This window comes from Harpia harpyja, chromosome 3, assembly GCF_026419915.1.
Source record: "Harpia harpyja isolate bHarHar1 chromosome 3, bHarHar1 primary haplotype, whole genome shotgun sequence".
Classification (NCBI taxonomy): Eukaryota; Metazoa; Chordata; class Aves; order Accipitriformes; family Accipitridae; genus Harpia; species Harpia harpyja.
Genome location: NC_068942.1, coordinates 47,047,037 through 47,069,891, shown reverse-complemented (window position 1 = coordinate 47,069,891; position 22,855 = coordinate 47,047,037). Strand labels below are relative to the sequence as shown.

The following is a 22,855-nucleotide window of genomic DNA, read 5'->3' as shown; positions in this document are numbered from 1 at the left end:
GTATCTGCTGATATATCAAACAAGTCAGCCTTCCTCAAACCACCAGATATTTAAAATCCTTCAAAAGTTTTCTTCTCAACAAGTACTTCTCCAGACCCTGGTCGCTGGTGCCTCCTGTTTCAATAGACCTCTGAAGTTTGGGGATTTTTACTGAATTCCTGGATTACTATGCCAAGATATAAACTGGAATATCTTTTACTCCTTACATGAGGCAGCCATCTAGACATAGTGGACGTCAGACAGTTGTTTTTACTCTGTGCCATACATAAGGCCTCCTTAGATTTGCAATTCATCAGGTAGCTATAGGAAGAAGAATGGAGAGAGGGTATGGTGGAGGATACCAGCTGCGGAGTGTGGCTGGATTCAGCTCTGTACCGCACCATTCTGCCTGGGTCCTGATGCCTTCTGAAATGCAGCAGACGTGAGAGTAACTAAGGGACTCTGCTTTGTTAATTATGGGAGAAAAAATGAGCCCAGGCAGGTAATGTTGCTAATTTATTAATGCACAGTATTCAATGCTTGGTCCTAAAAGCACTTTGTCATACTTTTAAACCTATGGTTAACACATGAATAAAGGTTATGTGAAAGTCTGGAAATTTATTGTTTAGGTTACACATACGAAAATCAGAAACAAAAGCAAGCACTTTCTCATATAAAACCTGAATGATTTTTAAAGACAAATAATAATAAAACAGTGTTTTTGCTAGAAAGAGGTCATCAGACTCTCTTATTTTGTCAGTTGATGCTTTTTTAGGAAGAATTTTTCCTTCTGCTAAATTCTGAGTTGATTAATGTGATATTGTATGTGAGAATGTACTTACACATTATGAGATTCCATTTTTAAATTAAAAAGCAGAGTTTGCCAGTATCTGTTGGTTAAGTTTCTGTAACTGAAATATCTGAGAAAACATAAAAGATATTCTAATTAATTATCCTGACATTTTGTGTAATGCAACAATGAAAACTTGTCTGTGGTCATTCAGCTATTCCAATGATATAGAAATGTGTGAAGTAACCCAAACAGCTGTAAAAGAAAACAATGTCTTCAGGGTTATCAAAACTGAAATCCTTTTATTTATTATTTTAAAACACATGAATTTATGATGAAATTTAAAGATTCTCTCTTTATTTTATAACCAGAAAAAAGGCACTGTTTAAATAATGTCAAGGTTGAGTGCCAAAACAATTGAAGCTAGCAAATGTGAAATAAAGCCAACACTCTCTTCTTTTCTCACAGTGGTATCAAAAAAAGAGAAAGCTGAAGCACATCATGGAACAGGGAGAAGCAACAGTCAAAACATTATAAATGGAGTAATATTCAGAAAAAAAAACGGAGCAATAAGTAAACAATTGTGAAATCAATTTGATCTTTTAAAAAAAGTGTTCACTGAGTTTCTTGGGGAAAAATTCAGAGGAGTTGTAAGCTTTGGATTAGTAGCTTTAAATGGGAAAGCTGATGATCCCATTAGCTATGAGTGCTCTAAAAAGAAGAAAGAAAAGAAAAGCCCATGCTGAATAGTTCATTGTGTATGGGATCATTAAAAAGTAGAGATAAAAAGAAGAGTCAATGAAGGGGAAAAGAAGCCATGGGAGGTGAGGCCAATTCCAATTTTATATTTTAAAATACCTTTCACTAAAGGTAAAAAGGAAAGGCCTGATGCTGCCCTATGGTACACCATACTCTCCAATATGTATTTTGTAAATGTAGGTACTTCACCAGAAATATCCTTCCTGCATATGTGAAGATGTGCAATTACAGGAGATCAACCATGAACATTCATACTGGAGCAAAACCTTCTGAAGTGCATGTATATTCATGTGTATCTCGTACAAGACATCATATCCTGGATTTCATACCTGACTTCTCTTATGGCTAAAATACTGTAAAATTAATTATTTAAATCTTCTGGTAGAGGCCTCAGTTTCTGACAGTGACTTCTCACTTGTGTGGTTGGTAGATGTCTATGTCCTGGTCCAGTCCTGGATGATATGCTATCATAAAGACCTTGCAGAGGCCCAAATTAAATTTTCAATCATGATTACTTAGTGTGATTATTCAGTCAATGAGAGTGTGAGTTCACTTCAGTCACTGGACAAAGAATCCATGTTCCTGTCAAAGTACACATGGCTTATCTACAGTTCAACTTTCTGACATAGACAGGGCTTGGTTGGATATGACAGGCTGTGGTCAATGGGTTTGATCATCATCCATGCAAACTTGCACATGCGTTGCTTGTTGCAGTCCTTTTGCCAGTATATCACGTTCCTACGGTTTAGATTTGCTCCAGCACACGCATCGTACCACCAGCCTCCCCCAGGAACGCCATTGTGTTCCAATTTAGCACAATTCTGAAAGTAATTATCATTGTCTCTGTCCTTGGTGGTGAACTTCTGGTTGTCATGGAGATAAGCTTCTGTGTCCAGGGTCAGAGCATCAGTGGCATTGCCTTTGTATAGACCAACCCTGATTCGGTATTGAGACGCTTCATCTTCAATAAGGAATGGTTCATACTGTCCCCATTTGATTTCAGCGTTTAGGTTTACAAGTTTAACTCCAAGTATATATTGCACAGAGCTGCTAGTTAACTGATGCATATATTCATTTCCTAACCAGTGGTTGTCAAGAACGGAGCCAAATCCGTATTTGTAATCCTGCCAGGTCCTATCAAAGTCGACAGTACTATTGGCTGTAATGTGCTGGATTACTGTCCAGCCACCATCCTGCATGTTACAAGAGACAACAATTGGGTCCTCCTTTGGTTGGATGATGTAAAGACCATCTCTGGAATTTCCTTTGGAGCGCTGAAAAATCTCAAAACAATCCCTTGGGTAGTCTGAGTGGGAAAAAAAAAGTTTTAAAGTAAATTTCTATTCAAATAGTAAATTTTAGATATTGAACTCTGTCCTTTAGAGTGAGTGAATAATCACCTTCTGACTGGAAGCTGACTCTGACTTCATCCCAGCTGGTGGGCACCTACTTAGCTAACAGGGGAAGATTTCAGGGCAGAACAAGCAGGAAATGTTCAGAAATTCAAAAAAGGGTTTGTTACCCTGCCATACAACAGAAGTGTGATTTTGCATTTATGACAGAAATATGGTTGAAAAGCCAAAAGTTATGTACAGACCATTCCTTTTCCGCCTGCGTTCTTCCAGTTTGAGTAGTCAGCAAGTTTGCAATTCCTTGTGCCATGTGTTGGACCATTGTGTTTAATTACTAGAGCTAGCCTTATCCTCAACAAATAAATCTAATTTCTCTTTAACCAATTTATACTTCAGGCATCTGTAACATCCTTGCATTAAATTCCAATAAGTATGCCATGTGTTCATTGGTAAAAGGGAGATATTAAAGTGCATTTCTTGCTAATATGAAACTTACAAACATCTGAGGATTTTCTTAGGAACAGTTCTTGTCATTCAAACTCCAGGCTAAATCTTACCACTGATTTGCAGGTAGAACTACAGTGCTGAACATCAATATCAGGAAAATAGGTGAAAGTGCTTTTCCACTTTAATGCTTATCCAGTAGGCTCAGAGGGCAATAAAAATGGCATATAAGGGTTGGGATGACCCTCTCTATTGGGCTGAAATATATATACACTGTGTTTTTCAAATGTAACTTGCTTATAAGGTAACTTCTTGCTATAGTATAGTATCAAGCATCTCTGAGACTAAGGCACAATGCTCTGCTTTTTACAATTGGCTGGGAGACTGCTAAGAGCCAGAATATAATTTATTTAAATATACATTTATGTATGGATGGATTCATATATAGAGAATTACTTTTGTACAGAAGGATGATATTCAATCAGTCTGTTCCGTTACTCAGAAACATGTTTATGAATTGAAATCACTCGCTTCTCCATAGAGTTGAAAGGCATATCATTATGTCATTATACTATGGAATATTTGTAATTTATATTTAATAAAAGCTTGACAATTTTAAGATCTCTATGAGAAAAATTCCTACAGACCACCTGTGATATAAAATGACAGTTCTTCAGACCTATGAAATCCTGTGTTCTGTCCTGACAATGACTGATAGGAATTTAGATACTGTATTTAAAGCTTAATTTTTTCTTCTGGGAAACTGGGATAATTCAGGACAAGTATGGCAAGATGTCCTAATTTTTAATTTTTTTTTCCTCAAAAATTTGCCAAAATATGATTAAGGAAAAATATTTCCAAATACAAAAATTTAGAATAAAAGCTCAGAAAAAACCTCTTCTCTGCCCAAATCACTGACCAGAGAGCCCCTGCTGATCCTTCTGCTGAACACATTGTTTTTCTTTACCTGAACAGAAGAACAGAGTCTGAAAAGAGTCAATCTCATTGTATGGTCTTGCGACCAACAGATCAAAAGTACACTGAACAGTTTAGTTACTGTGGGAAAAAAAAAAAAACAAACAAAAACCCCAGCTTTCTGCAAAGAGAAAGGGACCATGAGTCACTATTTTACCTACTACTGGTCCTGTGGGGAATTATATCATGCAGTCTTCTTCACAGAATTATTAAATTTCTTCTCTTCCAACTGGAAAGCACTGTAGACTTCAATAACTGTCACTACTCTGTTAGAAATACTCATCTGGTTCCCAATCTAATTTTATTAATGTCCACTGTCCATCTTTTTTCTTTCTCATGTCATGTTGTCCTTTAGTTAAATAGTGCTTATTCCTGAGTAATAAGCACCGATGTACCATGAGGACAACTATATTTTTAATCAGCCTTTGTTTTGTTAGGGTAAATTCTGTTAGGATAAATAAGTTCTTTTATTATTTAGTGTAAGATAAATCTTCTGTTTCTGTATTGTCTTAGTAGCTTTTCTGCACCACTTCACTGCAAATTAATCTCCTAGAATGTGGGTAAAATTTGCACACAGTATTGCAGACGGCCTTATATAGTGCCACCAATTCTTCCCAAGTCTTATTAAAAACATCTGTGTTAATATATTCCAGGATTGCATTTGTATTGCTTAGTTTCCTTTAATCTAGAGTCTGGTCTTTGGATCTTTGTAACTGGGAAGGTCCTCACCTTGCAGTAAAACCTAGAATTTTGTACTTTATTTTTCATCTCAATGGTATTACTTAAGAATATCTGGTTATTATTTTTTTTCTGTGCAATATTCTTATTTTTTGTATTGGCATTTCTCTACTTCATGTTATCATTAAATATTATCAGCATATTCTTATTTTTGCGTCAGTATACTTAATAAGAATACTGAAAAGATCACTTATAAGCAAGTACTTTCAGTTTCTCCTTGACTTTATTTTTTTACTTTTCTACCCAAGTGATTTTCTTTTCAATCTCTACTGAAATTATAATGTAACTCTACCTTCTCTGATTTAATATTGTGTGAAGTATTGTATCATAGGCTTTGTAGAAGTCCAGATGGACTAAACCTGTTAAATAGTATTACTCATAGTAACAGTATTGTGTTAAACATAGTCTTTCATAGTTGATATTCAGAAGTTTATTGGTACTTGTAAGCCACTCAGGACAGATTTTCAGGAGTATATAGGCTTTCCAAGGTCTTATTTTCATGCATTTCATTGCCTAATAGAATCTGCAGCCACGAATAGAATACTTTAAATCTCAATACTATCTGCATGACATTATTAAATACCCTGAAAGAGCAGAACTGTGTACATGACTTTGTACCCCAGTTGTTAGAACATCTGCGTGGTAGACAGCCTGACTCCAAACCTGGCCCCATGATTTTATAGAATCATTATTTAAGTGATTCATATAGTGATGTCCAAGCCAGCGATATATACAGTGACACTTGTTTTTGCCTTTCTCAGTGAATATTATTCATGCAAAATAGAACAACTTCTACAGATGGATAATGAGAAAATCTTTTAGGCTGATTGTTAGAGGATTCACTTGGAAAGTGAATTTTATAAACCCTCAAGTGCCATCAGTTGAAGGAAGAAAACGAATCAAACCCACTACTCTTTTTGTGTACATTTTATGTGGGATCTACTCTAGTAAATGTATTAGAAAACTTACCAAGCTGGACTGTACAAGCTAGATAGGCAGAAGGATGCCTCAGTTATAAGTACCAATGGGATTTAAGTACTGAGGTGTCAGATGTAATCTAGATATGATTGTCCTAAGAGTAAGTCTTCAAATGCCACAAAATATTTTTTTACAAAAAATCTGTTAATTCTCTTGAATTAAATGGCAGCTGAGCAAGGATTTTAAAGATTCTGGACTTCAGGGCAGGACATGTTCATATTGCAAAGTATTTTTGCAGGGCTAACTTTCAAATACATTGGCCAAAAATGTTACAGCAAAGCAATGAAGTAAAACACAGCATGCATCCAAATTACTCACTCTCTTCATGAGTACCTTTTTCATTGGTGTTACCCAGTCTCTCATAGCCTCTTTGGGGGAGAAGGTGGGCATTAGCCAAGACCACTGCCTCTTTGGTGCTCACTGACACAGTGCAATGAGAGAGCAGGAACAGAATAAATCCCGCTGAGCTTGTCAACAGCATCTTCCTTCCGAGTCAGTCCTCCTGCAGCAATACAGAACTGTAACACAGACTGGAATTGAAAATGGAAAGATTTATGACTTTTAGTATGAAAGTCCTGAAGGAGAAAGGTATTGAAATACCTACCTTCAGTATAGTGAGCCTCTACCAAAATTGGCTTCTCCCATCTTTCAAGGACCTCTCCTTTTCCTGATGTCTCACACACTATTTCTGACTGGTCATTCCTCTGACATGGAGCGCTGTGCTGTGACACTTAGAACATCTCTCACCTCTGTCACCTTGTACCATGCGGGGCAATGAAACATAATGTAATCTTGTGTGTGACGAAAAGCCATAGAAAGTAATGTAATGACAAAAGAAAAAGCACATCTTATATTTATCAGAATTGAATTTTGCTTATTCCCCGAGTCCAAACTGCAGTGAAATAGAGGCACCAATGGTCGAACTGGCAGAAACAGCAACACTGGCTCTGCTGACTGTCTGTATTTCAAACAGTACTCAAAGACATGGCTTTCTGAGCGCTGGGAATATTTCCATGCACTGGAGAACTTGCTTCAACACATGGGCTACGCTTTTTATAAATTTCCATTTACAGCTTTAAATAATAGGCCACGGGTTTAAATCAGATCAAAAAAAGAGAAAAGCTCAATAAACAAAGTAAAAAGAACTTTTCTGCAGCCTCTTCAAAACCCACAAGTATTCAATATATTGAACCAAAACAGTTTTGAGCCTCATTTTGTCCTCTTTTTGGGGTTACACATCTGGTAACCCTCTCCATCCAGCATAGCAAGAATGCTTAGGCTATTACTGGACTAAATCCTGTGGTCCTCGCTTCGGCAAATCCCAGCTTGACTGAAGAGGAATTTCTGTATCAATGACAGCTTAGACTGAATCAGGATAGCACAGGTTTCCCATACTCTCAAAGGACACATTTACTTAGACTCTAGCCAAACTCTTTAATATTTTTTTTAAGGACTGAGCTCCCCACAGTGGCTTTGACGAAAGCAGAAAACAGATCTAGCAAGCAGCAATTCAGTCAGAGCTTATTTCCTGCCGGCGTCAGCACAGAGCCTACAGAGGCCAGTACTCTTCTCCACAGTGGTTTATGTTGCAACAGAGCCACATTCCTTATAAATCTAATGACTTAGCAGCAGATTCAGCAAACAGTTTTCCAGAGAGAAAAAATATTCAGCACATTTTTTTAAAAATGCCCAAGATGAATCGTTGTAATAAAGTTCAGGTTTGAGAGTTAATTTTTATACCTACCAAACAGAAAAACAGCAAAACAGAATTTTCTACTCTACCTAAAAATATTCAATAATAATTCTGATTTACTATTAACATAAAATTTGCTATTTTATGCAAAGCTTCTCATTTGATATTGGGACTGTAATAAACTGGAAAATTACCTTTCATGAAATTCAGCACAGGATTTCCCTTAAAGCATTTAAGTTCTGCTCTGTGGGCATTTCCCACTGTCCTTTCCCTGAAAGGGGAATACTTTTCCCTGAAAGCTTCTATTATTGTTGCTGTTATTGATTATTATACTATAAATTACTTTAAATCAAAACCTAACCCACAAGCATCACTAAACTTCAAGAAATCTGTATTTGGATCTGGAGTTATTTTTTTAGCTGTTTTGTTTTTCTTTTAGCATTTTCTAGTGAGTCAGTCTTTTTTCTTCCCTCATATTTACACATTGAAATGATTTACAAATCCATTCAATTCCAGAATAGAACTTGGTATTATAAATTATTAAGAAAGCAACTGAGGAAAACAGCACCAGGCAGGCACCTTACCTCTTTCAAGTGAAGCTTGGCAAAGAAAAACACACACAAATGAATGAGCTCATTCTCTACAGTTGTACTTTGCCTGCTACTTAAGTCCAGGTGAATAAATCAGCTCCAACACGCTATCTCAAATGCAGCAAAATTGCATCTTCATTATTTCACACTGTGTGCTTACTCTGGTGGACTTTGCTCTGACATATTACACTTGCAAGTAAGTATGTATGAATTATAAAGTACAAAGTTCTTCCATAAGGATTAAAACAACATAGTAACTAAATTAAATTTTCTTGATTAATAAACAGACACACTGGTGGAGAACCATGAAGAGGATTTAGTTCAGTAAATTACTTATGTTGCTTAAATACACACAGGCAGATGCTCAAATTTACTATCTCATTTTGCATAGGTGAATTAACTAGATGCTATACTGCTAGTCACATTTAAAATTGTATAGAGATAACTTGATTTTTAGTATTAGGAACAAACCAACCATAAACCTTGTTGTTACTTCATGTTTTAATGTGAATGAATCAGAAACAGTGTCTCAGAGCTATAAAAATGGAAAAAAACAAAAGCAGATGTGATGGGTTAACCCTGGCTGGACGCCAGGTGCCCACCAGAGCTGTTCTATCACTCCCCCTCCTTCTCAGCTGGACAGGGGAGAGAAAATATAACAAAGAGCTTGTGGGTCGAGATAAGGATAGGAGAGATCACTCACCAATTACCGTCACGGGCAAAACAGACTCAGTTTGGGGAAAATTAACTTGATTTATTACAAATCAACCGGAGTAGGGTAATGAGAAATAAAACCAAATCTCAGAACACCTTCCCTCCACCCCTCCCTTCTTCCCGGGCACAGCTTCACTCCCGGATTCTCTACCAACCCCCCAGCGGCACAGGGGGACGGGGATGGGGTTTACGGTCAGTTCATCACACGTTATTTTCTGCCGCTTCATCCTCCTCAGGGGGAGGACTCATCACACTCTTCCCCTGCCCCAGCGTGGGGTCCCACCCACGGGAGACAGTCCTCCACGAACTTCTCCAACATGGGTCCTTCCCACGGGCTGCAGTTCTTCACGAACTGCTCCAGCATGGGTCCTTTCCACGGTGTGCAGTCCTTCAGGCACAGACTGCTCCAGCGTGGGCCCCCCACGGGGTCACAAGTCCTGCCAGAAAATCTGCTCTGTGGGCTCCTCTCTCCACAGATCCGCAGGTCCTGCCAGGAGCCTGCTCCAGCGCGGGGTTCCCACGGGGTCACAGCCTCCTTCAGGAACCCACCTGCTCCGGCGTGGGGTCCTCCACGGGCTGCAGGTGGATATCTGCTCCACCGTGGACCTCCATGGACTGCAGGGGGACAGCCTGCCTCACCATGGTCTTCACCACGGGCTGCAGGGGAATCTCTGCTCCGGCGCCTGGAGCATCTCCTCCCCCTCCTTCTTCACTGACCTTGGTGTCCGCAGGGTTGTTCCTCTTACATGTTCTCACTCCTCTCTCCGGCTGCCGAATTACTGCCGTCCCAACTTTTTTTCCTTCTTAAAACTGTTATCACAGAGGCATTACCACTATCGCTGATTGGCTCGGCCTTGGCCAGCGGCGGGTCCGTCTTAGAGCCGGCTGGTATGGGCTCTCTCGAACACAGGGGAAGCTTCCAGCAGCTTCTTACAGAAGCCACCCCTGTAACCCCCCCCGCTACCAAAACCTTGCCACACAAAACCAATACAGCAGAACAGGCTGGTCAACAAGTTTCTGGTTAAGTTTATTTGGATTAACAAGAGTTAATTAACATTGATTAGGGTCAAAACTGTAATGAATTGGATGAATTAATTGTTACTTTATATCTGAAAGTTGTACTGTCTATCTGCATGGCCTCTAGATGATGTCTAATCTAGCATTTACCCTTTTCAAGATGAGCCAACACTTAAGTTTTTGTGCTCCTTGATCCAGCCTGCAACCCACTGATCAGATTCCATCCCTGAAACAAGCTACAATTAAAATTGATGGAGCATTTAAGTCCTCTGCAAGCTCTACCTGAGGATTTGTACTATGCATAATTTCTGTTCTTCAATAATTCATCCTCAGTGAAAGCACATATGTGAGTATTTGTATTTCATGCACAATTAAATACACATAACAAATGTTTTAGGGAAGATTTGCTTGTAACATTTAAAAGTCAGTGATATTTCTCTTCATTTTTAAAGTACAACCAATGCTTTATTATATATGAGGGTGGCCACAGGGAGTCCAAACAGTATCTTTTCCCTCACACTGGTCAGTAGCAGAGCTACAGGGAAAAGTTTAAGAACACATTCTCTCTGCTTTTAGCATTATGCAGCTCAGGGAATTTCAGATATGTGTGTGTTTGACATACCTAATTTCTGGTTAGTACCGTGCTTTATAAACCTTGGCTAAGGCATGAAAATACTGTATGTAGCTTATGAACTAGTAAAAGTGCTTTGAACAGATACAGATCTTGCTGAAATAGTGTACTAAGAAAGGGCAAGAGAAGATACCTTTCCACTCTGTCCATACTGATACACTCTAGAAAACACCATTAACTTTAGTGGTATTTATTGATAGGTCTCCTGTCATCCTGTAATAAATTGGGATACATCTTTGCTTTGTGCCTTTGATTCCTACATTTTCTATCACTGTTTATCTCCTCCCCCGTCTTCCCATTTTTCTTTACTTTCTTGCTGTTTGCTTCTCTTTGTTGATTTCCAAACTTGCATCTGAGCTGGCAGAGCAGAAGTGAAGTGGGAAGCATTTAATTAGAAGAAAGAAGAAAGGGCAACAGCATTCATTCACTCATGCTCAGAAAGGCATCTATTTCTGTAGATGAAAACTTTGAAAAACAACAAAAATAATTACATCTCTCTCTCTGCTCTTGATCAAGTATTTTGAGAATAATTTTTCAGCCCTGAAAATTATATAATGATCTTAAGGTAGGACTACATTACATTGGTATGGTTTGGTCATATACAGATTTCAAAATAATGCATTACTATAATGACTTATTGTTAGCCACATTAATTAAGATACTTAGTTTCTCAGCCCAGTGACTGCGTATTCCTTCTCCACAGTATGTTGAAGTTTTAATTATCCCTCTGATTCTGCTCAGATTTAACAGGCAAGCATTCATTTGAATTTTTCCAATGCAGCCTCACCTATGTGGAAAGTCTCTTTACAAGTTCTCTATATTTTAACAACTCATGGCACACCCTTGCAAAGGAAGAATTTGACTGAGATTGATCAACCTACTACTTCATCAAGCTCTGAAGTTAGTTGCAAAGACAATCCGGCTACTATATTGCAACTAATCAGACTCTCTGTGTAATGGATATGAAAAATATCCATATCTAACCCATATAATGAAGCCAACAGTTCTAGCAAGGGCAAAGCAGTGTTAATTTAACCTTAGTAGTCTGAATAATGATGTCAGTAAGTTCCAGTAAATATGATAGAGTCATAGAATAGTTTAAGTTGGAAAAGACCTTTAACATCATTGAGTCCAACTGTAAACCTAACACTGCGAAGTCCACCACTAAACCATGTCCCTAAGCACCACATCTACACGTCTTTTAAATACCTCCAGGGATGGTGACTCCACCACTTCCCTAGGCAGCCTGTTCCAATGCTTGACAACTCTTTCAGTGATGAAATTTTTCCTAATAGCCAATCTAAACCTCCTCTGCTGCAACTTGAGGCGGTTTCTTCTCATCCTATCGCTTGTTACTTGGGAGAAGAGACTGACATCCACCTCGCTACAACCTCCTTTCAGGTAGTTGTAGAGAGCGATAAGGTCTCCCCGAGCCTCCTTTTCTCCAGACTAAACAACCCCAGTTCCCTCAGCTGCTTCTCAGAGGACTTGTGCTCTCGACCCTTCACCAGCTTCATTGCCCTTCTCTCAACACGCTCCAGCACCTCAGTGTCTTTCTTGTAGGGAGGGGCCCAAAACCGAACACAGTATTTGAGGTGCGGCCTCACCAGTGCCGAGTACAGGGGAACAATCACCTCCCTGTTCCTGCTGGCCACACTATTTCTGATACAAGCCAGGATGCCGTTGGCCTTCTTGGCCACCTGGGCACACTGCTGGCTCATATTCAGCCGGCTGTCAACCAGCACCTCCAGGTCCTTTTCTGCCGGGCAGCTTTCCAGTCACTGTTTCCCAAGATTGTAGTGCTGCATGGGATTGTTGTGACCCAAGTGCAGGACCCAGCACTTCACCTTGTTGAACCTCATACAGTTGGCCTTGGCCCATCGATCCAGCCTGTCCAGATCCTTCTGTAGAGTCTTTCTACCCTCAACGAGATCAACACTCCCACCCAACTTGGTGTCATCTGCAACCTTACTGAGGATGCACTCAATCCACTCGTCCAGATCGTTGATAAAGATATTAAACAGAGCTGGCCCCAATACTGAGCCCTGGGGAACACCACTTGTGACCGGCCGCCAACTGGATTTAACTCCATTCACCACAACCCTTTGGGCCTGGCCATCCAGCCAGGTTTTTACCCAGCGAAGATTACACCTGTCCAAGCCATGAGCAGCCACTTTCTCCAGGAGAATGCTGTGGGAAATGGTGTCAAAGGCTTTACTAAAGTCCAGGTAAACAACATCCACAGCCTTTCCCTCATCCACTAGGCGGGTCACCTTGTCATAGAAGGAGATCAGGTCAGTCAAGCAGGACCTGCCTTTCACAAACCCCTGCTGACTGGGCCTGATCCCCTGGTTGCCCTGTACGTGCCGTGTGATGGCACCCAGGATGATCTGCTCCATAACCTTCCCTGGCACCGAGGTCAGGCTGACAGGCCTGAGTTCCCCGGATCCTCCTTCCAGCCCTTCTTGTAGGCGGGCGTCACATTAGCTAACTCCCAGTCGACTGGGACCTCCCTGGTTAGCCAGGACTGCTGATAAGTGACTGAAAGTGGCTTGGTGAGCACTTCCACCAGCTCCCTCAGCACCCTTGGGTGGATCCCATCCAGCCCCATAGACTTGCGCGTGTGTAAGTGGTGTAGCAGGTTGCTAACCATTTCCCCTTGGATTATGTGGGCTTCATTCTGCTCCCTGTCTTTCAGCTCAGAGGTTAGGTACCCAGAGAACAACTGGTCTTATTATTAAATTCTGAGGCAAAGGCGGCCTTTTCCTCATCCTTTGTGACTATGTTTCCCTCCACATTCAATAAAAGATGGAGATTCTCCTTAGCCCTCCTTCTGTTGCCAACGTATTTATAGAAACATTTTTTACTGTTTTTTTACAGCAGTAGCCAGATTAAGTTCTAGCTGGGCTTTGGCCTTTCTAATTTTCTCCCTGCATAACCTCACGACATCTTTGTAGTCCTCCTGAGTTGCCTGCCCCTTCTTCCAAAGGTCATAAACTCTCCTTTTTTTGCTGAGTTCCAGCCAAAGCTCTCTGTTCAGCCAGGCCAGTCTTCTTCCCCACTGACTTGTCTTTCAGTACACGGGGACAGCCTGCTCCTACGCCTTTAAGATTTCCTTCTTGAAGAATGTCCAGCCTTCCTGGACTCCTTTGCCCTTCAGGACTGCCTCTCAAGGGACTCTGTCAACCAGCCTCCTAAACAGGCCAAAGTCTGCCCTCTGGAAGTCCAAGCAGTTCTGCTACCCACACCCCCCGCCCCCTTACTTCTCCAAGAATTGAAAACTCTATCATTTTGTGATCGCTATGCCCAAGATGGCCTCTGTCCTTATTGGAAAGGCATCGACACAGGCTAGCAACTTGTGTACCCAGGGTCTTGAAAAGGCTTGAGATGGGTGATTTATGGCTTTGTATCGTTGCCAGAAACATGTAAAAATGCTAACTTTCATGCAATAATCTTGTTCAGCATAACAAGGAACTCAAGAGACGAAGTTCTAACAAGGCAAAACACATAAAACATAAAAAAGGGCTCACTGAGTATCGTTCCCGAAAGAAGTTTTATGGGTGCACAGCACAAGTGATTGCTTTGGGAAAACAAACCAACCAACCAACCAACAAAACAAAACAACCAACAAAACCAGGCCATAGAAATACTTCTGCAACTTTGAGTGACTTTGAATTGCTTTGCAACCTTGGCTAAATGCAATTTGGTATCTTTGTATAAGATCAGTAACAAAAAAAAAATGTTCATAACAGTTCTCACTTGTTCTTGAACTTCTGAGCTGGCAATAGCATATGAAGTGTGTTTTGTCTGACAATACAGCAGTTATTAAATGCTGAAACACATTGCACATAAGACTATTCTCAATACAGCTTCTAAACCTCTTTTTACACATTCATTATTTGTGAGATGAACCATTATTTGGGAAATGAACTAAGGTATATATTTTTGACTGAATGTAAAGCAGAACAAATGCTTCCCTCTTAAAAACATTTGACTTTTCAAATGTTCAGCAACTTTTTTTTTTTTTTTTTCAGATTTCTCTACGAAAATATTCCAAGGTCTGAAGTAAACATTAAAACATATTCTTCATGTCTTCCTGTTGAACCATAGACTAAATTCTAAAGGTGTAGAAACTTAACTGAATTGAAAAGGGTTCACTTTCAACAAAAACACTGAAGTAGGACCTAACTTGAAAAATAACATCCAAATCCATCATCATGGAAGACCTTGGAAAATAATTGTTTGGTTAGCTGACAGATAGGACTAGTGGTAATGAAAAACTTGTGACTCAGGTAGCTTTGGAAAAGGGTATGATAGGCCATAACTTGTAAATGAGGTGGCAGAAATGGCCAGATACACTCATTGCAGGTGAAAACTGTTGGGGAGTATTTGTGTGGAATGCAATTTAGGTAATGCCTTTCTTAATATGGTAGAATTTGTGATTCTGAGGAAAGGAAAAGTATGTGCAGCATTGTAAGGACAATATATTTAAAAAAAAAAAAAAAAAAGCAGACCAAGAAACTTAGGCAACCATTTTCTCTCCTCTCTTGCCAAGAGTCTGAGAGAGAGAGGCTCTTTAAGGGGGCTGGCAATTAATAAAAGGTACTATAATGAAGGAGAAATGACAAACTGTCTCATGAAGAAAGGCAGGAACAATACTAGAACTCAAAATGTCTGGTTCTAGAGTTCTTTAAAAATTTGAAAGTCAGAATGAAGTTGTGCAAATGAGTGGAATAAAAGGACAAATACCTAAGAGTGACTACATAGGAATAACACAATAACAGACTAGGATAAAATTAGAGGTTAAGATTAAAAAGGTTACCATTAGCAAGGGACAAAACCAAGACAAATATTCTGTAAATGCATTGGAAATAAAAAGAATTCAAAATGAAAAATCCATTATTTAATGAGGGAGGAGGGCAAATGGCACAGATTTGATACCTTTTTTGTTGCAGACTTCATAAACAGTGATCAGATACTTAATGAAATTAATTTTAATGAAGGAATAGGACTGAAGGCCTGATTAGGTGAAAAACTTCTCAAAGATACTGAAGAAGTTAAGTATTTTCAAAGTGGCAAGGACAGATCAAATTCTACAGGCACCTTATGAACTAGCAAAAGACCTCTCTGAATCATTTATGATTACCTTTTAGAAGTCACGGACATCCCAGAGAACTTCAGTGGGCATAGTAGAGGCCTATCTTTTAAAAAGGGGAAAAATTAAGAGAAATAAAGAACAGTGAGCTACATTTCAAAACTCAGAAAATAAGAGAACTAAAAAAACCGGGGGATGGTAAGGTGATGAAAAGCAGTCAGCATAGACTGGCCAAGAAAGAAATCAAACCAGGCTTCTTCCTCCCCGCCACATGGATCCTTCCCTTTCCTAACCTTTGGTCCTTCCTCTAAACATTCCATAGAAAGTTTCACACATTCTCACAGTCCCATAATAACCTTTAAACAATTCCAAAGTGCCCTTCCCCCTGCAACCGACAGAGAGTCCCCTGTAGGCAGTAGTTCACTCTGCAAGGAGTTCTGAGGGAGTTTCTTTGGTTTTGACAACAGTCTAATCATTCTCCTTTGGTAGTCTTGGGAGCAGTCAAGTCTGTGTCTTCCAATTTTCACTGATTAGGTTAACTAGGGTTCCTCTGCCTGTCAGTATTCATCTGATCCTCACCAGGCTTTTCTGTTTATCATGATTAATCACATAGTCTAACCGTAATATGGTGCAATGACCACAACCTGTGACTTGGGAGGTTCAAATTGGACACTTGGGAAAGCTTGCTCACCAGGAGCAGTGCAGCATGGGAACAGCTTTCCCAGACGGACTGGGAAACCTCCATGCTTGGAGGTTTTTAATACTGGCTAGACACAGCACGACTGAACTGGTGTTGGTGATAATCCTGCTCAAAGTGAGGTTGATTAGAGACCACCAAAACAACCAATGCTTCCATCATCAACTGCCTGGACTTCAGAGATAATAAACCTTAAAAATATCTAGCATTTCAGGTTTGATCCAGATTTGGCATATTGCAAAATATGATTCAAACTCAGAGTCATATTTTAAACACAACTTATCTAGATATCAGTCAGTTTCAGGATAATTTCTACTACAAAAAAGACAATTAGTAAAATCAGTAAGATGAAAATAGTTTCCACTTCAATGTACCAGTTTTACCTCAAGTATCTGATCAAAAACAAATAGCAAAAAATATTTGATAAGTACCTGCACAAATATTTGGTTTAACAATGTTAGCTGATTATTAGCCCAAAGATTTTTAGCAAGCAATGTATTGATCTTTGATTTGGATCAATTAGCTATACCATTTAGTTTAAAACGTTGTAGCCTAACCTTGTAATGTAAAAGTCTAAAAATTATTTTCTCATCTGGGACAAGAAGCAGCTAGGAGCATTGCCATGGCAACCATCTCATTTCCAAAGAGAGATTCTGTGACTTCTGTTGCTCTCTAGCAACCTCACAGCTGAAGTAGCATTGCTGAAAAAACCAGGAAAAAAAGAGCAGCTTTCCATATAGACCAATATACTGTCACAAGAAATGCTTGGAAGGATCATAAAAAGAATGCTTCAGAACATAAGGCAGACTTTAAATAAATTAAATTCTCAGTTTGATGATGAGCCCAGGGAAAAAACAAACCAAAAAACCAAACCCAAAATACATATATCTTGCCACACTAACGTGTGTCTGTGCAGCTGACTGTGGAATCAGTCTCTCCTGGAAATGATGGTTATCACAGATCTCACTGTCTCACACTAACTACATGACTTAGTTTCTTGATCCTGGCATTGTTTAAGGAAAATGGATAGCAACGTGAATAATACACAGAGGGTGGATAGGGTGGGAGCAGAAAAATTTCTACCAAAACGAGACATTTCACTGCCCACAGTCCTCCCCAGGAGACAGGTTGAGATCACATCATAAGAATTAGTCAGATTGCTCCATGACTACTGAAAGGTTTTAAGGAACTGAGGTGTTAAGAACCTATAGTCTAAGAACCTATACAGACTAGAAAACCTGTAATACCTCTTTAACGCACTGATTCTGAAACTTAACCTATAAAATTTAGAAATTAAGGGAAGTTCATGCACAGATCTCAGGGTTATGGTTTAAAGTCTCATTTATTTACCCTTGCTTCAGTTTGGTTAGCTTAATGACCTTTCCCAACTACTGCATTTTAAGCATTCCTTGTTATGGCATACTTAGGCCACAGATGATGGTCACTCAGAGGAGACTACCTGGAAGTGCTACAGCAGTACAAGGCCATACACATGTGAAAAGTACATTCCTACAGTGTAAGCTAGGAGCTTTTCATCATCTACTGTCTGCAGCCATCATGTGGAATAGTCATAATGCTGTGTTCAACAGCTGAGACCAATACCCCTTGCATTGGCTGGAGAAAAAATACTGAACTTCCTTTCGAAAGAAACATTGCAAACACAGCAGAGCCCATTTCATGGTTTGGACTTCTGTTGATAAACTGTATTAATATTCTCAGTAACACACGTTGTTATTGCAGAAACACCTGCTTATTCAAATTCCTAACTTGGAACATAAAAGAATTATTAGGCAGTAAAAGTATGTAAACACAAACTATATGTAAAGTATTAAAAATACATGAAGAAAAGAGTAGGCAATGTGAGCACCATTTAAAGAAAAAAACCCAACAAACAGTGCTTAAATCAAGTTAGAAATTTCAGTCTTTATAGTGGTAATCACTTCTTACAAAGAAGCACATCTGAGAAAGTGGAAGTTTATCTAGTTAAAAAAAGGCTATCAAATTTGAACAATGTACAAAAGATTAAAAAAGGCTAACAAGGTACTGCAAAGCTATAAAGGCACTTAATGAGCTTCAGAAGGCAAGTTCAGTCCATCATATTTAAAAGGTGCATAAACAGCTACAACGTATGGAGAACATGCAGATTTTTTTGTAATATACATTTAAGATTGAAAGAGGCAGAATTCCTCAAGTGTGTTTCTTTCCTATATGATACCAATGAAGTGGGCTGAAAGCAGCAGTTGACTTTCAGTGTTAGGTATTGGGATTTAAGTTGACATTTTTCATGAGGAGCTACCCAGGCCCTCTGAACATTCTCTTCTTCCCCCCCCCCGCCCCGAGGAAAAACTGTAAACAGTGCATTTTGTTAAACTCTTGTATTTTCAGTGAACTGTGGCTGACTCTGTACCATCTAATACTCTCCTCAGGGCACGCTTAAAGGGGTTGAAAAAAACCCCTACAATAAAATAAGCCTCAAACATATTACAAAGAAAGCACAGCAATTTGATCAGCTCTTTCCAGGACAAATGACCTCTCCACCATTAGCTAGCTACTTGGTGATAGAAATAATTGGTTGCTACCACTGAAACACTTGAAAGCACAAGTGAAGTATAGAATTACTTCTGCCAGCACCAGCTGAATAGATTTTGCCACAGCAATTTCAACAAGACCTTTGTAGTCTTCATAAAAATGAAAGGCAAACAGAAGTGAAAACCTTTGTGTAAATACCATGTGAACAGAATTAGCAGGAAAACAAACCTAAACAAAAGAGGGAATATCAGCAATATAATTCAAATAAAAAAATTGGAGGATGACAAGATAAGGTTTCTCAAGGAATCTCTACCAACTGTCTACCACATGCTTAACATGTTGGGGACCCTTACGAAGCTACAGGTAGCAAGTATTATTTTTACAAAAGGACCATCTGGATCCTTTAATCACATACCCGGTAACACCACCATGGTTCAATTCTCATCACTTTTGGTAATTATGATGATGGATGCTGCACTTACTCCACTATAAGCCCGTCTTTTAGTAACTGTTCCACCTCTCATCTGAGCTCCTCCTCTTTGTAAGAGATAATGTGTAGCACTGCAAAAATACAACCTCATTAGGAGGCTTAATCTTGTCAGATACTCTTTCTCCTCAGCATGTTCTACTAACTACCACAGTCAAGAACTTAAATCTTTATTAATACAGCTTATACATTTCCCACCTGTCATGCTGAAGCAATCTGAACCACATCTATGGAAGGCTGAGAAAATGAACTGGTAGGAAAAGAAACACTCCTCCCCACTTCCCAAAATTAGTTCAAAGTCTTATTCTGTTCTGATCCCAGGAATGGGAAGTATTAGTCCAAGTATTTAACTGGATTCTCCTTGCATCTGCATGGTAAACAGCAGTCCTGTGCCCTGCTTGGGTGACTATGAGCTTGGGTGTCCTAATCTCCAGTCTGAAACACAAAGGGAAACGGTACACCTGTGTGTACCAGACAGCAAGATCCTTAAAGAATCCAGAGAGCTTCTGAGAACATTCTAATATTTCAAACAGAAAATATTCTATTAAAAAACTTTTTACTTTTTTACTTGCTCTGTTTTCAAATGAGTTTCACCACCTTTTATATTACTTTTTGTTGTTTGTCATCAGCTTTAAAGAATCAGTTCAAAACCCAGTTTTGGTCAAAAAATGTCATGAAAGGTTTTCTTTCTGCTGTATATTCACTACCATTTGCCCTTGACTGAATGACAGTCTTTAATTAATTTTATTCCTATCAGCCATGCAGAACCAAATACATAATAAAAATGAGCTCAACTGTAATCTGGTTTTGTGCATCATCAATAAAAGAGCTAAGTAGCTAAGTTCCACTTGCACAGAAAATTATATTGTCATTAAATCTTCATAACCTTATTGGAAACAAAGTATTACACAAGGGTCACTGCCAGCATAATTTGAAGGAATAACCTTGTAATTTCAAAAGTAGACAGGTTTTCCTGAAGAATCAATATTTATTATGATAGAGGATTCATAATCCTTTATGGATTTTGAAACAACAGAAATAAAAAAAAACCCCAAACTATTTGTGACCTCAAGCAGCTTTCACTAGCTTAACCTGAAAATAGACTAAAACTCAATACTATTCCTACAGACAATTTTGTGACTAAAAGCTCCCTGAATGTTGTATTATTTTATGGTCTGAATCACCAGATTTTACACAGTATCAACTTCAAAAGAGTCATTAAGATCTAAGATCCTGTCTTTACAGACACTGAAATGATGAAAGCAGTAAAATTTTTGAAATTATATTTTTTTTCCACAATTGATACTGCTTGCTTTTTGGCACTTAAAGTGTAATAATGTGTTTTCTAGTCAGCCCATTGGCAGACTATCACTTCCCAACGCCCTGTGCACCACAGGTGCATCTTGTGCTTTTCTTGCCTAAGAATGTGCAAAATGTGCATGGTTTTTTAACCTTTCAACATACTTTCTTCAGTAAATCTGCTTTTCCACTGAAGTTCAAAATTTAAAGTTCTTTCTGTATTCCTTAGCCCATCAACAGTAGATGTAAACACTTCTGTTCTCCTTCAGTTCATTAAAGAAGCGTAATATATAGCCATATATATCCATATTTCATTCTGACACATCACAATGAAAAACATGCATTGCCACTAAGTATTTACTATTATTTATATTTCATATTGATTATTTTCCTAAAAGAAGTTTCAAATGAAACAAAAAAATCATAGGAATACAAATTCACTATCTACTATTAATAGCAACAGGATTAAGGTCAGACATGATGTCTTAAAAATTAAAGTGAAATCCTTTTAGTACCTTAAGGTACTGCTATCACTGTTAGCCTGCAAAAATAGGATCCTTTTAACAAACTGTAAAACAAACTTTGCCCTCTTTGAGCTACTGATCACACACAACTTCTATGCAATTAAAGGTCCATTAACACCCAGTGGAGATGTTTAAATGGATCTTAGTGATTTAATACACTTTTCACTAAATTGGAAGAGTATGTACTTAAATTACCTAGATTACTTGTGAAATCTTGACGTGGTTTCTTAAAAGGGTTGGTTTAATAAATATGTATAAAGAACTACATATAAATGGTTAATAAAGGTGCTCTTTAAGATTACTTACTGGTTTTTCTTCAGTAAGCTCATAGCCACACTCTCTGAGTACCCAATATTCACTACTAAATTTATCCTTACAATTACTTTTGTGAGACAAGCTTCTCATACTTCACACACAAGAAACTGAAACAGAAATCATAAATGATTTGCACAAATCCCGACAGTTGCATCAGAACCCAAGGCACTTGATTCTAGAGTTTTAAGTCCTCTTCACAAATACAAATCTTAACCACAAACCAGCCTTTCCCTCTGAAGCAATACACACCCCATTTACAGAGTCATTATCATCCCCGCTTCATCAAAAAGAGAAAGAGCACCAACAAATATTTCCTTTGTTTAAAAATGAGGTGAGATATCTATATATCAAATTTCTTCCTTACATGTGAAGAATGGAAGCATCTTTGATGAAGTAATTGATAAAATTACTTCAAACTGTTCTAAATACTTTCCAGGCCATCTTAAATGACTAATAGTTGAAACAGACTTAAGCAAAATACGTCTCCTCTCCCTTCTACACAGCCTGTCAAACTCAGAGTTGCCCACTCATTCAGAACATGACTAAATGAGCTCTTAGGCTACAAATCCTTAAGATGCAGTGAGCTGACTGTATTATTCTCACTCACTGCCTGAAACAGAGAAGAGCTCCTGCTTCTGACTGCATGCCTCTAGTGCTTACTTTCTGCTGGTTCTGGTATTTGATCCTTCCGTGAGCTGATTTAACTCTCTCAAACATAACAGAAATCTAGCAGAAAGATCAACAAATTTCTCGTTAAGTCAACAAATGGCAAAGCGTGAGAAGTACCAGAACTTGTAGCCAGAAAGCAGCAGGATTATACAGTCCAAGCTGAGGGAGCAGGTCTTCCTCCTTTTGGCAATGAGGAAATCAGCCTTTCTGCAGAAAGACAATCTTGCATTATACTAGTAACCGCAACAGGAAAACTATCAAATAAGCTTTGCCTAGTGGCATTTATGATAGCCCAAGACCACGTTAGAACTTTAAGTGCCCAAGCAACTTTAAGTGACTAAAGCACTCTGGCTAGAACCTCTTTTCTCACTTGACACACACAGATTCCAGCTCTAAATTAAAAAAAAAAAAAAGTTGGTACCATTGTAACTAGCATTAGTTCAGCAGCAGACCAATACACTTCTACAAATCACTTCATCACAAAGGTGTCTGAAAAGGAGGGGAATAACGTACATAACTGAGGGAATAACATTAGGTAACAAGATTTTGGGGCTTGGATTGTTCAGGTAACAGGTTTCTG

The 22,855-nt window shown here is 38.8% G+C and overlaps 1 protein-coding gene across 3 annotated transcripts; it reads right to left on the bottom strand.

Moving 5' to 3' along the window:
* Nucleotides 1–482: 482 nt before the first annotated feature.
* On the bottom strand, nt 483–22,478 carry LOC128139696 (fibrinogen-like protein 1-like protein). 3 transcript variants are annotated; one of them, XM_052782464.1, is made up of 4 exons: nt 17,010–22,478; nt 15,807–15,857; nt 6,349–6,545; nt 483–2,834 (listed from the first exon to the last, which is right to left on the bottom strand). In XM_052782464.1, exons 3-4 carry the CDS (start codon nt 6,494–6,496, stop codon nt 2,134–2,136), a joined length of 849 nt encoding a protein of 282 aa, XP_052638424.1. In that variant the 5' UTR covers nt 6,497–6,545; nt 15,807–15,857; nt 17,010–22,478; the 3' UTR covers nt 483–2,133. The 3 variants fall into 3 exon arrangements, with proteins under 3 accessions (XP_052638424.1, XP_052638422.1, XP_052638425.1); XM_052782462.1 differs by having other exon boundaries at nt 15,807–22,478; XM_052782465.1 differs by lacking the exon at nt 15,807–15,857 and having other exon boundaries at nt 19,397–22,478.
* Nucleotides 22,479–22,855: the final 377 nt, after the last annotated feature.

Coding starts and splice junctions, on each gene's coding strand:
- LOC128139696 (XM_052782462.1), bottom strand. CDS start 6,496: ATGCTGTTGACAAGCTCAGCGGGATTTATTCTGTTCCTGCTCTCTCAT. Junction 2,835..6,348: donor GGGTAACACCAATGAAAAAG/GTACTCATGAAG, acceptor TTTCCCACTCAG/ACTACCCAAGGGATTGTTTT.